The 15,017-nt window shown below is 42.9% G+C and overlaps 1 protein-coding gene across 2 annotated transcripts in view; it reads right to left on the bottom strand.

The window, feature by feature from the left end:
• Positions 1-2,431: 2,431 nt before the first annotated feature.
• The window catches only part of SIPA1L2 (signal induced proliferation associated 1 like 2), a 300,638-nt gene continuing 288,052 nt past the window's right edge, over positions 2,432-15,017 (bottom strand). For both annotated transcript variants that reach the window (XM_073241286.1, XM_073241287.1), the window contains one exon: positions 2,432-2,519. In XM_073241286.1, the coding sequence (XP_073097387.1) occupies positions 2,441-2,519 (79 nt within the window). In that variant the 3' untranslated portion in view covers positions 2,432-2,440. The remainder of the gene's footprint in view (positions 2,520-15,017) is intronic.

The following is a 15,017-nucleotide window of genomic DNA, read 5'->3' as shown; positions in this document are numbered from 1 at the left end:
TGGTGGCCCTCATGCTTGCTCTGCCCTGGATCTGACTCTCCTGCTACCCACATCCTTCCAAAGCAGTCACTTTTCTGCTCTGTGACTCAGCTGACCTCTTTGCAGTTTGCTCTGCTTACCTCTCTGGCCGATGGTCTGAAGACTTGAAGTTTTCCAGATGGCAGGCATCTCAGAAAACACTATAATTGTGACTTACCTGCCTTTTCCCTTCAGGAGATGCCTGTCTTAGTCTTCTCAGGCTACTGTAACAGGACACCATAAACCAAGATGATTATAAACAACAGAAATTTATTTCACGCAGTTCTGGAAGTCGGGAAGTCCAAGACCAAGGCTCCGGCAGATTGGGTGTCTGCTGAGACCCCTCTTCCTGGTTTGTAGATGGATGTCTTCTTGTTGTGTCCTCACACGGTGCAAGGGGCAAGGGATCTCTCTGGGGTCTCTGTTATAAGGGTGCTGTTTCCATTCATGAGGACTCCAGCCACATGTCAAAATGCATACAAGTATTAAATTAAACTAACAAAACTCATGAATAAAATAAGCTCTCCCCTTCTATCTTGACCATTATTCTTTTAAAATGACTTAGAAGAAAACATAGACATGACCTTAGATCAGGCAATGGTTTTTCAGATGTGACATTAAAAGCACAAGGAACAAGAGAAAAATTAGATAAATTGGACATCATTAAAGTTGAAAACTTTCATGCTGTGAAGGACACCATTAATAAAGTAAAAAGACAACTGATGGAATAGGCAAATAGATTTGCAAATCACGTGTTTGATAAAGGTCTAGTATCCAGAATTGATTAAAAAACTTTTACAACTCAACAGTAAAAAGACAAATAGCCCAATTTTTAAATGAGCATAGGTATTTCTACAAAGAACATACACAAGTGGACAAAAAGCACATTGAAAGATGTTCACCATCATCTGTCATGAAGGAAATACAAACAAAACCACAATGAGATACCATTTTACATCTCTCAGGATGATTCAAATCAAAATGACATGCAATAACAAATGTTGATGAGGATGTAGGGAAATTAGAATCTTCACACATTGCTGGCGGGAATGTAAATGGTTCATTACTTCGGAAAAATTGTCTGGAAATTCTTCAAAAATTAAACTTAGTATTATCATATGCCTCAGGGATTCTCCAATCAGCCCAAGGGACTGAAAACATAAGTCTATGCAAAAACTAATGAATGTTCCTGGTAACATTATTCAAAAAGTGGAAAAAACCCAAATGTACATCAGTTGTTGCATGAATAAACAAAATGTGGCACAGTGGAATATTTATTCAGCCACTGCTGAAGTACTGATACATGTTCCAACATGGATAAACTTTGAAAACATTATGCTAAGTGAAAAAAGCCAGTGACAAAAGACACACATTATTCAACCCATTCATATAAAGCATCCATAACAGGAAAATCCACAGAAAGACTGGAGATGCCAGGAGGGTGACCACTAACGGGCAATGGGTTTTTTTTTCAGGTGGTGAAATGTTCTGGAATAGACAATGATTATGATTGGACAACCTTGTACTAAAAACTACTAAATTGTACACTTTGAAAGGGAGGATTTTATGGTATGTGAGGTAAGTCTCAATTTTAAAAATGACCTGTCAGGTTGGGCTCTGACTTACAATTTGTGCCACTGTGTGCCCTCCACCCTCCCCAGCTCCCCCATTCCCACTTCTGTCCCCACGCTTGGATCTTCCTACGTCACGAGCTCCCTCACAGGCACCCACATGAATACCCCTGCCCACATGTCCTGGCTCTGACCACACCCCAAAAGTAGTGCCCCCTAAGATCTAGAGGCAAGCACATTGTCAGCAGAGCCCACCCCAGGAGGATGGCCCAGGGCATGAAGTCCTGGCAGGTCCTAAAAGTGGGCCCAGGAACATGTGAGCAGGGAATTCTGGTATTCGGGTACCTGGAGTGTGATGGTTGATCATGGGGTCCAGGTAGGCAGTTCTGTCTCTGCAGACGCTCTGCCTGTGCAAAGGGCACAGTGGAGAAGGCTCCTCAAGAGTTCCCCTAGAGTGTGTTAGGCAATCCCCCGTCCAGCCAGTGGTGCAGGGGTGAAGGGCAGTATCAGTACATTTGTTAATAACATAACAGTAAGGGAAATGGGTGATGGATAGTTCTCAAAAAATATCAAGGAAGGAGGGCATTCTCCAAAAGAATTTATTGATCTGATGCCCAGGGGACAGAGCCAAGCACATCCTGAGGAACTTCAAGAAGGAAGCAAGACCCATTACAAATAAAATCTAGGAAGCAGCCAAGAGACAGGTTGGGCAGGTCCAGAGCAACAGCAAGGAAGTGGCAAGATGGGAGTCCTAGAGCTCTAAGGCACAGATTAGACCTTTGCAGAAAAATAAAGGGATGTGAACTTGAGCTTTCAGAATAATAAAAACATGTGGCATTTACCTCTAGCCCCTACTGGCTCCCTGGGATGGCTCCTGTTGCTCCTCTATGATGCCCTCCTCTTGCTTCCACAGAGATCCTTCTCACCATCCTATAAAAAGCCCAGACAGGCAATCAGTTTCCCCTGGTGAGATAGCAACCTCCAGAGAATGAGATGGGGTCAGAGGCAAGCTGCCTGACATCAGCCCTGGAGGTGAGTCCGGAGCGGGACAACCAGTCACCTTGGAGAGCCACCGCAGACCTTTGTTTTTGAGCAGAACGCTTAGGACAGTGGTAAGAGCAGTATCCTGGCCGAGGTGTCGTTTCCTCCCCCACTTGTGTGGTGCATGAGGGGGTGGGGAGCTGGCGCCATTGTAACTGGAGTGTCACCTCTGAAATTCCAGGAAATGTGTTTGCTGTGCTGGGAGGGGCTGGCCCCCAGCAGCCCTGCCCCTGGAAACTGGAGTCCAGCTCTGCCCTGATGGAGAAGGCAGCTCAGTGCCTCCACTGTGGCTCTGTTCACTTTTGCAGCCCCCATGTCAGCCACAGCGAGCACAGCTGAAAGACTGACCCAGGATTTTCATCAGCTCCACAGCCAGGGATGCTCTAAACCAATAGTCTGTATTGACTATTCCTCTTTGTGTGCTTCTTCGCTTGTCATCACCCTGTTGGTGGCCCTCCACTGAGGTTCTTCTTGATGCTGATGTAATGAACTTAGCATCTAACCAACCTGAGTTTCAATTCCTGCCCAGCCACCTAGCCTCAATTTCTTAAAAATAGGAAAAACAAGAGCTAACACAGGGTTGCTGTGAGCTTTAAGCAGGATTCTGTATGTAAATCTCTTAGCCCCATCTCTGAGTGTATTATGTTTCAAGGGGCATACTAAATACTGGAGCCCTGATGGTGAGTAGGTTGGGCACGGACAGGGCATGGCCCACTGGCTGAGCAGAAGGAGCAGTAACGATAGGTCTCCCAGTTTTTGTCCACCAGGGATGTGCTGGCCGTAATTATTTATTCATATGTTTGCTTTTCAAAAGAAAAACCAACCCTTTCTTTAATTTAGTGCACATTCATAGTATAATATATATAAAGGGTTCTCAGGGCTGGAAGAGATTTTAAAGTATTTTGTAGTCTCCAAGTATTCACTTCCAAGTAAAAAGGTACGCCTCCAATTACTTAATGAGTTTGTGAAAAATCTTGGGTATGAGGAAGTGGGCGTTGTATAATCATTACTTGCAAGTTTTCTTCTCAAAGTATTTTGCTTTTCAGTGCCTTGTCTACACCACCCTCCATCCCAGTGGGTTATTAGTTTGGGCTGTGTTATAGCTTAGCTCTGGGCTGCCTACCAATACCATGTCTCCCTAACCTACCTACTTCCTCCCCAACACACACACCTTAGAGGGGAACTGCTCTGGGGTTCTCTGGCGATGCTGCCTTGTGTAGGGCAGAAGTAGAGGAACAAGAGACAGATACCAACCCACATCCAGCTCCCCCACCACCAGAAGAAGTTGCTCCCTCTAGTTCAGTTACTCTTGGTCTTTTTCTGTCAAGGCAAGGCAATGACCCATGAGGTGGGTGGGGGAAGGAGCAGGGGACACTACAGAGAATTTGGGAATGCAGATGGTTCAACATTTTGCTATTCTTTCTAAACTACCTCCCATTCAAACTTTGGGCCAAATGATCTTTTTATAGCACTTAGCATGAAACAGGAATGATTAATTGTTTGGTGCCAGGGACATAAAATAAAAGGACAATGTAGGTAAAAATAATGCTGCTGTGATTTATGGAGCCTTTTTATGCTTTTTCTCTTTCAATATTCTTCCAAAGTTTTCTTACCTCTCTCAAATAATTGTTTTCACTCTTAGTTCTCAGTTTTACTTCTACCTTTCTGAAGTTTGTTTTATACTAAGTAATTTTCCCTCTGAGACAAGTTCTTAATGAGCTGATGACGACCCATTTAACAAAATTCTCCCTGCGCCTGCCACGTGCAGGTGCTGTGGAGGAAGAAGCAGGTGAGACCCCAAATGGCCCAGGGCCAAGGAGCCTACCCAGCATTGGAGGCGATAGTCTGTCACAGATGTGCCTCAGGTTCTTGGCAGGTTGGAGGTGCCCCACCCCAAATGGAAGGACCCAACCACATCCCAAGGTGGGCTAGGTGTCAGACAAGGCTCCTGGAGTCATCCCTTCCTTGTCTGGGACCCTTGCTCCAGCTCTAAGGAAGGGCATTTGAGAAGTGGAGTAGTGGCTTTTAGCAACAGGTTGCCTGGGTTTGAATCCTACCACTGTCACACTACCACATCCTACATGACCTGGGGCAGTTTACATAACTGTCTGAAGCCCAGATTTCTCCTTAATACAATGGGAATAATAACAGAGCCTATCTCACTGGGTAATTGTGGAAATTATTTGAAATGCTATATATAAAGTGCTTAACAAAATTAGCTGCCATAATATCACTAAGAAAAAATGATATTATCATAACAATAATAACTACTCAAGCCTAATCCAGGATGATGTCTGTGGTCAAAGAGAAGAGTTTCCAGAAGGAGAGAGTTTAGGACTTCCAGTTGGCACAGACCTCAGCATTTGAGACAGTGGGGCAGGTGCCAGCCCAGAGAGAAAAGGAGCAGCTGGATCTGGGTGAGGACATGAGGCCATTTGGCTGATGGATCACCTGTGGATACAGGCACACTCAGGGGAATGGGTGGGAGAGGGGCCACGTACTGAGTGAGGATGTGGGCAGAAGATGAGCGCTTAGACCAGTGGCCCAGGCAGAAGGGCCAGACAGTCCAGAGGCCTGGAGCAGGGAGGCCCTGCTGGCTACTTGGTCCCATGGCCAACATCCCCCAGTGCCCTGAGCAGAGCCAGGGAGAAGCTGTGCCTGCAGTGACAGGCAGCATCGTGGTGGCTAGGGAGGGAGGAGCTGAGGAATGGAGTCACAGAACCAACAAACATCCCTGCTCTCATGAAGCTGCATTGCACGGAGAAGACAGAAATCCCACAGATGAGATCAGCCCTGACAAGAATCTATCAAGTTCTCTCCTGTGTGACAATCCATGGTTATTAAACTTGAGACCCAATAAAACACTCAGAAGGCCTTATGGCACTATAGTTATGACTGAGATGTGGGAAATCTCCTGCTGGGAACAAGAGAGATGCAGGGTGACCAGTTAGCCACACCCAGCAGCAGCCAGACTTAGGACAGTGGCCCATCATCTTAAAGAAAACATTTTAGAAGGGGGTGATTAAATTAGTCAACGTGACTGATTAAGATGAGGACAAGAGGTGATGACAGGATATGTCTGCACAAAGATTTTTGATGACATTGACCATGGTTTTAGTGCCCTGGTGAGGACGAAAAACCCCTAAGAGTAGGCTCAAAGGGGAATGAGAGGAGAGAAAACAGGGATGGTGAGTATAAACAATCTTCCCAAGGAGTTTCAATGGGGGTGGTAGCTGGAAGGGAGTATGCTTAAAAAGGGGAAAAAGACTGCGTCTGCAGGCTGATGGAGATGACAGTATGGGTAGGGAGCTCACAGTGGGGGAGAGAGGAGAGTTAATTGTAGAACTAGGTAGGAATGGGCAAGACAGGGTAGGGCCAGCACACATGTCTGGGTCTGGTTTTCAAGGGAAGCGGTACAATTCATGCCCTGAAACAACAGTGCACAAGAAAACCTGTGGCCAGAGGCAGGGAAATTAGCAGATACATGTATATTTGGTGTGTTGGTGTTTTCTTCCAATTGCTTCTGTTTTCTCAGCAATATGGGAATCAAGGTCATTAGGTGAGAGTAAAGATGGAGAAAAGGGTGTCAGAGGTTTGAGGAGGGAGGAGGAGATGGCATAGCCACCCCAGGGAGTGGCTATTGAATTGACTGAAGCTATGGTAGGATTGCTGAGCAATCCTGAGGTCCCACTTAGATTTCTGCTCATAAACTCAAATTGATGGAGTTAATCAAGTTGCTCTGCCACCTTGGCCATAGTCAACTGCTCAGGTGTAGACACAGAACACACCTGACTTTAAGAAGTATTTGTTAAGGATTCTGCAGAAGTGGACAACACTGTTGAGGATGTGTGTGCGGGAGTGCCCAGAGCAATCAACCTTAAGGTGAGAAAAAGGGAAAGTGAGAAAATGAAGCGCTTGTGAGGAGGTACAGACTCTAGACTGAGAATCTTCAGGAGACAGAATTTTGGATTCAAGGTCAGAGAGAGAGTGAGCTGGAAAGACAGGAGATGGAAGCTGGAAATTAGAAGGCTGAAATTGGCATTGTGGAGTTTCTGTGGTGAACTGCCATGGGGGGTGGCTGAGATAGGCTGGAGCGTCAACGAGGTTATTTGCAAGCACAAAGGTGTCAGATGGGGTGTGTGGTGGCATTGCTATCATGAAGACTGATGACAGGAGAGCTGGTAGGGGAAAGACACATCATTGGTCCTCAGGAGAGGACCAGATCTGCTTTGAAACCAGATGGAGGCAATGCCCAACGGGAAGCTGGGGCTGATGGCAGTCTGTGATTCCCAGTGTGCAGGCATGTGTGTCAGAAGCCCTGCAAGCTCAGCAGACTGGGGGCTGGACCAAGCCACAGTGGGACTGTGGTCCTGACCAGGAATGGCCAGAGAAGCTCAGATTTCCAGCAGCAACTGCAGCTAGGAAAAGTGGGGAGGCCAGTGGGATTATCATGTGGTCCTTAGGAGAGGATGGAAAATCAGCTCTTATTCCTCCTCCTTGGCAATGGTCTTTCTGCAGAAGTGAGGAGGGGAAATTGGAGATGGGAGAGCTGCAGAGAGGAAGGAGACACAGTGGCTCTACCAGGAGTGGGTACAGCAGAGGAAACCACCCTCATGCAGGGGTGGCTGTCTGTTCAGGACTCCTGGGGCTCCAGGGTTAGCAGACTTTGTGTGGGTGGGCAAGCACAAAGCCCCAGAGTGCAAGGAGCAGCCACAGGACCTCAGGACACCTCTGCTAATGGACCCCAGACCACTGTGCCCCTCAACAGGAAGGAGATGGAAGGGCTCTGTTATGCCCCCAAGAGCTCTGTGCCATGCACAGATGCTCTCACGCGTGTTGAAGGAGCAGGGCTGGCATACCACGTCCCTGTGTCATTCAGCACAGCTGCTCCCTGTCTGTCTGCACTTTGGAAACAGCAATGAATTAAGTACAAAAGATTAATGCTGTTGGCCTGGTGTATTTAGACACTCAACTTCCATGGAAACCCAGCAGGTAGTAAATCAGTCAAAAACTGTATTTAATAACTCCTAGTAAAACTCAATTTACTCACCTGCCAACCATGGAAAAGTTGATCGCTTTGTCCCAGGAACTCCATTCATTGCAGATCACTGTAACTGCCCTAGACCACAAAATACATTCCCTTTTTTGGATAAGGATGGTGAGTTGAAAATGAGCCATAAAATAGCCTAGGAGCAACACGCCTGCTGTTAATAATAGTGCTAGATTACTCTATTTGTCATGTACTCCTGATCTGTCTACCTTGGCAGCTGGCATAATTCCTGAATGTTTAACAAGAGTGCTTATAAGGCAGAGTGAGGAGGCAAAAAAAACAGGGACTTGGAAGGGAAGCTGCTAAAAGCAATGCTCTTCCCTCCAGGCAGTTAAAAACTAGTCATTTGGCCTTAGCCTTGGAGGAAGATACTAGCTTTCTGGCTCATATCTTATCATACAGTGATTATACTATTGGGTTTTCTTGGGACCTTTCTACTTCCTGACCTTCTCACTGTGATTACATTGATCTGATTGAAATGATGGGGAAGCTTCATTTCCACCTCACTGATTTCAGCTCTCTAGTGTCTGCTTGGCATTTTCTCCAACATTGCCCTCTTTCATCAACAAGCTGCTTGTATCTAAGAAAATTCCCCATGCTGTCCAGCTGCTTTTGGGGTGCAAGTGGGAAGCATGAACCGGGAGGGCTGAACACTGGAGAGCAGCTCACGCTGGTTGCTGGAAACTTTTGTGTCTGCTTGCCTGCTTCTTACATCTTTCTTCTTTGATTTATGAGCATCAATTGTTTCAAGGGGGTGAAAGCTTTCTGTTTCTGATCTGAGCAGCATGCTTGGAATAACGTAAAAGTTCCTATATTTCTTCGGTGGCAACCTGAAACTGTCATAGGAAGAATCTAGTACCCAGGAATGAAAGGAGAGGCAATGAACTCAGGCTCCACGTCCAACTCTGTAGCTGGTGTAAGTGTCCTCAGGCCCAGACCTTTTCTTCAGGCTGTGAATTATGTCAGTGCTGGGTTTGAGCTCATGTCTGCAAATAGGCAACAACTCACAATCAATTCACCAATTAGATGTCTACCCTTCTGTTTTATGTGGACTAGACTCATTTCCCTGACTGAACTACGTCTCTTCAGAATTCTTGCAGTCATAAACAAGAGATTGTAAATTACATAAGCCTCACTTTAAATAGTAGGAGCCAAGGCTCTCACAATATTTTAGCAAATAACAGTTCTTTGCAGTATTTCTCAAATTAGGCTGGGAGGATTTATTCTCAGAGATCAGAATGTTTAAGAATATGGGTTTTTAAAAAATATTGTATTACCATTTTGCTAATACTATTAAAAAATCATATAGCTATATACTAGCACTATATTTTTGTTTTCCTAAAGGTACACTGGGTTCCTTTCTTCATATTTTTAAATGTATGTGCTCATTTCATATTCACAACAACCCTAGGAGATGAATTATGTTATCATCCACATCTTACAGATGAAGAAACAGACACAGAGATGTTAAGTGATCCGACCCACTTTATGCAGCTGGGAAGTGCTGGAATGAGACCCAGCCAGCAGTCTGGTCAGAGTGCTTTGCTATCTTGCAACTGGTAGCACTTCACTTCTGATAAGGTGTGTCTCAAACTGCATTCCACAGAAACCAGATTTGTGTTTGTCTACTGAAGAATTATGAAAAGTTACTTTACTCAAAATAAATCCGTATGTTCCTTAAATTTGCAAAAGCACAAGCTTTGGAATAATACCATTTGGGCTCAAATTTAGACAAGGTTCTTACTAGTTATGTGATCTTAGGGGTGTTTATATCTCCATCCTATTCTCCTTGCTATCATAATGGAACATTACATTGGTCTCCCTTGGGGGTTTATTCAAAGTTTATGTATGAGTTATGTCAGAATTTGATGAGACAGCACATGTAAAGTACTTGGTATACCACGTTCAGCAAGGTTGTCCCCTGCTCCTCTCCACTCCCCTGTACCCTGTCTTCCTCTTGTCAACTAGGTACTAAGCCTGTGTTGGAAAGGTGTATTCTGAGCTTGTAGAACTACAGAAGGAGCACAATTGTTAGCTTCTGCTGGTTACTGTTGTCAGTGGATGGATGGGTCATTTACACAGAGATGAGAGCATTCCGTGCATGGGTCAGATCATTCAAAGGAGACTGTTTGTAAAGTGTTGTCCAGATGTGGTGAGCCTAAAGACAAGAGGAAAGAGGAAGTAGCCTATTCTTCTGGGAGACAAGAGACAATGATTCTAATTCTGATTCTGCCACAAAGTTATGTTTTAGGACAAGTCTGAGCCTCTATTTGTATCTTTAAAAATAAGAGAACTTTAGTAAACCAGTGGTTTTAAATTCTTTTAGACACAGAGTCCTTTCATCGAAAAAGTGTATGTCCCAAAAAGCATCTTAGTTTCCCAAAGCACAACTTTAGCCAGTTCATAGTGGTTGTCTGGACCTTACAGAGAGAAAGGTTCTACGAAAGAGATAAATCTGTGATGAATAAGCAATGTCTTCCAGGGGCACGAAGGGCAGACAGGGGTTACCTGTCAGGAAGACAAATATGATAAAAGGTAAAGGGGAACTTTTCAGGCTCACCAGGCACAGTTGCCTATGCCCAGTTTACTCTCTTCAGCAAACCATTCTGCTGTACCTTCAAAACAAAACACTAAAAAGTTATACAACAGTGAAGACCTTGAAAAGAATTTGATGGTTACCAAAATTTTCCCAACCAAACTCAGCAGATAAAATGAAACTAATATCTTTGCATTGGAACACTAAGCCCAACCACACACTATCACTTTTGCCTAAAGCTCCATTTTAATTGAAAGACAAGAAATAAATGAGGCTTCAGGAAGCAGGGATAGTACCAGATCATCATGTTGGGCTGTGGAATGTTTAGTCTTCTCTTGCAGGCACCTGCTTCACATAATTTACTGTCTTATGGGATATTTTAATAGCCTTTTTCTAAGGGATGAATAATGTCTCACTGTATTGTTCCAGGAGCAAAAAAGGCCACAGCTGGGTGAGATACTTAGCAACTTTTACTGTACCGAAGAGATTTGCCAAACTCAGTGATTTGAGGCAGTAGAAATCTATCATTGTGCTCCTAAGGTGCCTCAGTACCAACTGGGATGAGGACTCTCCTACGACAGAAAAGAGCCCTGCTTAAGTGCTCTCCTAGCCTCCAACACTCAGCTCTTTCTGAACTAGGTACAAGTTCCTTGCCCTGGGTAGAAAATGTTTTTTAGAGAATCTGCCAAAAGATGAAAGGGAAGTAACACTCAGAAGGTATCTTCAGGTAGCTGCAAATTGTATCTTAACAGGACAGGAGAAAAACTATAGTCCCTGGATGAAGAATAGTTACTGCAAATGTATAGTTTATAAGTACACCTGAAACTTATTTTAGAGAATCACCTCTTTTATTAGGTTATTTTCAGTGTTTATCCTAAAAAGGTGGCTCCAAGCCTATTAAACTGTTCATCTGAGGTTTGCTGAACTGGACAAATTTAATGATCTAATCAGAGTATGTAGGGCAATAAGATATTAAAATTTAAAAAAAGAGAGAAAGAGATTCTAATATTGGTGATATCTTTTCCATGGATAGCCCAATATCTTTGGACAAATCACTCCAGCAAAAGTAGGATTCTAGTTCTTATCTGTAAATTGATAGTGGAGGTCAATAAGAAATAAAAATGAATCAAATGATTGAAGTCAATGTTTTCAAATATTTATGTCACAGAGTATTTATAAAAGGCCTGCAAACATACTGTGACCTTGAAGATGAAAAATAGGCCTTTCTTTGTTAATAGATGCTACTATTTTTCAAGTGCACATAAATGCTGTTGTTATTGGCAGGTATGAGAGCCATCAGGGAAACCATGCTTCTCAGTCATGCTCCTCCACATCTGATGTGTTCGTACTCTTTCATCCGAAGGATACACTGTCATTTACCCAATCAGCACATGAAAAGATCTCAACACCAGTAGCCATGATTAAGTTAAAATCAAGTGAAATACTGCTTCTCAACCACCAGAATGGCTATAATAAAAAAAGACAATTACAAGTGTTAGCCAGCATGAGAAGAAATCAGAACCCTCATACACTACCGGTAGAATTGTAAATTAAAAGCGCTGTGAAAAACAGTCTGGCAGTTCCTTTAAAAGGTCTAACATATAGTTACCACATGCCCCAGCAATTTCACTCCTGGTACTACACTCAAGAACAATGAAAATGTACAACCTCTTGTACAAGAATGTTAACAGCAACATTATTTATAATAACCAAACCTAGAAATAACCCCACAGGCCCATCAACTGATGAATGAATAAATAAACTGTGGTATTTTCATACATTACAATATTATTTGACAATGAGAAAAAGGAAATGAAGTCCTGATCCATGCCATGGCATGGGTGAACCTTGAAAATGTTATGCTAAGTGAAAAACATAAAAGACCACATGTTATATGATTTCATTTATAGGAAATGCCCAGAATAGGCAAATCCATAGAGATAGAAAGCACAATAGTTATTGCCTCAGTCTAGGGAACTTTCGGGAAATGGAGAGTGACTACAGGGAAAAGGACCTTTTGTGGGTAATGAAAATGTTCCACTCTGATTGTGTTGACAAATGTACCAGTCTATGAATATGCTAAGAATGTAGAGTTGTCCACTTAAAATAGGTGAATTGCATGTTTGTGAATTATGTCTCAATAAAACTATTATATAAGTAGAAGAGCTAACCCTGAAAAAAGTCCAGAACATTAATAGCCTAGACTAGATAAAGAGAACAAGGAATCAATGGTTCAAAAAATAGGCAGGAAACATACCATGAATTGAACATGGGATAAAATTTTCATTCCAAATCATTGGGGCAACAGTGAAATTATTTCATTCATTAGTTCAATAAATTATGGCAAAGAAGTTGCTTGTTCATCTGTGAAAGAAGAACAAAGTTAGATACTATGGTTACAGTTTATATAAAAACAAATTCCTAATGGACAAAGTAATATACAAATGTTTAATATTGTCATGTAAAGACTTTTTAGAAAATGTTAATCTTGTCATGTAGAGACTTCTTAAAAAATGAAATAGAACCTGAGTGTTTTAAAGAAAAAGGTAGGCAATTCTGATTACCTGAAAAATCAAACAACGTATGACAAAAATGTTGTAAAGTTTAAAAAGAATAAGAACTATAAAAATATTGCTACAGACAAATGTTTAATGAACCAAATGTGCAAGGAGTTCCTACACATCAATATGTAAAAAAAAAGTTTGTAAATAAAGGAATGGAAAATCAACTAACAGATAAAGAAATATATATGGCCAACAAATATGCTAATGTAAATTCAATATAAACATAACATTTCTTTTTTTTACCTACACAATTGACAAAAATTGAAAAGACTGAAAATATATTGATGTGAAAAGATATTCACTCACAATATTGGTAGGAGATAAGTTATATCTTTTGGGGATCAAAATTTGGCCATATCTATACAATCTTACAGTAGCTCCAATTGAAGAACCTAACCTTAAAAATATACCTGTGCAGGCTCAAAAACTGTAAGTAAAGATTATTGCAACACTGCTCTTAAGAATTGGAAACAAACCAAAGGGCCAGTTGCTGGGAGATTATTGCATGGACTAAGGTACATTTTTATCATGGAATGTTATACAACTTTAAAGTAATATATACTGACATGGACAGACCTCCAAGATCTATTTTTAAGGAATGAAAAGCAAGCCTCAAAGTAGTAAGCATGGAAAGATCCCATTTATATAAAACATATATGTAAAAATAGGAAACACAACTAATAACAATAACATGATTACTATGGGGCATGCATTATAAGGGGGAAGGTTTCTCTTAGTCTATACTTGTTAGTCGGTTTGTTTTCAATGTACAGGTATTTGTGTATTATTTCACAAATTTTGATTGATGCATAAAATCATAAAGGATGCAAATTAGATTAATTATGTCTCCTTCTTGCTCTCCATGTCTATGAACCTATATAAACTATGGTGGATGCTTGCCTCCATCTGCTTTCATCTCTGCAGAGACAGAACCAGGACCCTGCCAGCCTTAGACTTTCAACTGAGGCCCACCCACAGCCTGATAAAATACACAGGTGTTTAGCTCTCTTGCTTTAACCAATGCTTTCCAGAGTAAACCAGTGTAGATCAGCTTCTAGTTGTAGGGCAGATTGTAAGACCATAAGTCTATCTTGGTATCAGAATCAAGCTGTGTGCTTGATGATGTCCATCAGGAGATGGTCCACACGGGGTGCCTGAAGGCTGGGGAGACTGCAGACTGCCCGGCAGGATTGGGTGTGTGGAACTGGATGCACCTGGGAACCCAACCGAGAGGAAACTGGGCAGGAAATGCAGGTACTCTGTGGCTCTCTCCACTGTCCTCTGGCCCTGCGGATGTAGCAAGAGCATGCAGAGGAGCTGGGTCCATGTCTAAGCTCCTTGGATGGTGTCACCAGAAGTGTCGGTGAGACACAGAAACACTGGACCAAAGTGTACACATTCTCTTGGCTCAGAGACTTTTGTTACAGAGAACAGAAGACTTCCCAAGCTACCATTTCACACTTCCAGATATAAAATATAAAGCTCCATCTGGGCCACCCAGAGAACAAAATGAACATGAAAGTTAGGAGTGGGACCTCCTTCTCCCTCTCCCTCTGCCCTCCTTCCTCTCATTATCACACACACACACACACACACACACACACATCCCTCTCATTGTTTCTCAGGGACCAAGTGTTCTCTGTCTCTTTCATTCATCCTTCTTCCTGCCTTCTGTCTGTCCATCCATCTGTCTGTCTGACTCTCCCTCTCACTTAACTGGCTTCCTTTGCTTTCAGAAGTCCAAAGTGCCATTTCATTTCAGATACGCACCATTATCTAACCAATTCTTTCTTTTTTCCCAATTCTAAAGCAGAAAGAGAAAGGTCTGGTTGTCTCAGAACACCCTAGGAACTGGCCCCTGGTCATCTTAGCAGTAAGAAAACAAGGAGAAAGGAGGGGCAGCAAGAGCCATAGGCAGCCAGCCATGCATCCTCTGGGAAGGAGACAGGAGTGGAGGAAGACCTTTTTCAGAGAAAGACTGGGTCACATGTCATTATGGGATCTCAAGTGGAAAGGACCATTGGAACAGAGGTCCCCTGTGATCCTCCTCATATTTGTTACTCAGCCTCTGCCAGAGCCTTCTAGAAAGGAACTCACTGCTGCCACTCATTCCAGTTCTGAACAACTCTAACCAGACCATCTCTCTTGGTGTTGATTCTTGGTCCTGCATCTCTACACCAGCTAGCCTCTCATCCAGCCTCCCTGTTGGAGTTATTCCTGGTCTTCAACTCTTAGGA

This window comes from Manis javanica, chromosome 7 (assembly GCF_040802235.1).
Source record: "Manis javanica isolate MJ-LG chromosome 7, MJ_LKY, whole genome shotgun sequence".
NCBI lineage: Eukaryota > Metazoa > Chordata > Mammalia > Pholidota > Manidae > Manis > Manis javanica.
The sequence above is the reverse complement of the archived record's forward strand: the minus strand, read 5'-3'. Positions and strand labels throughout refer to the sequence as shown.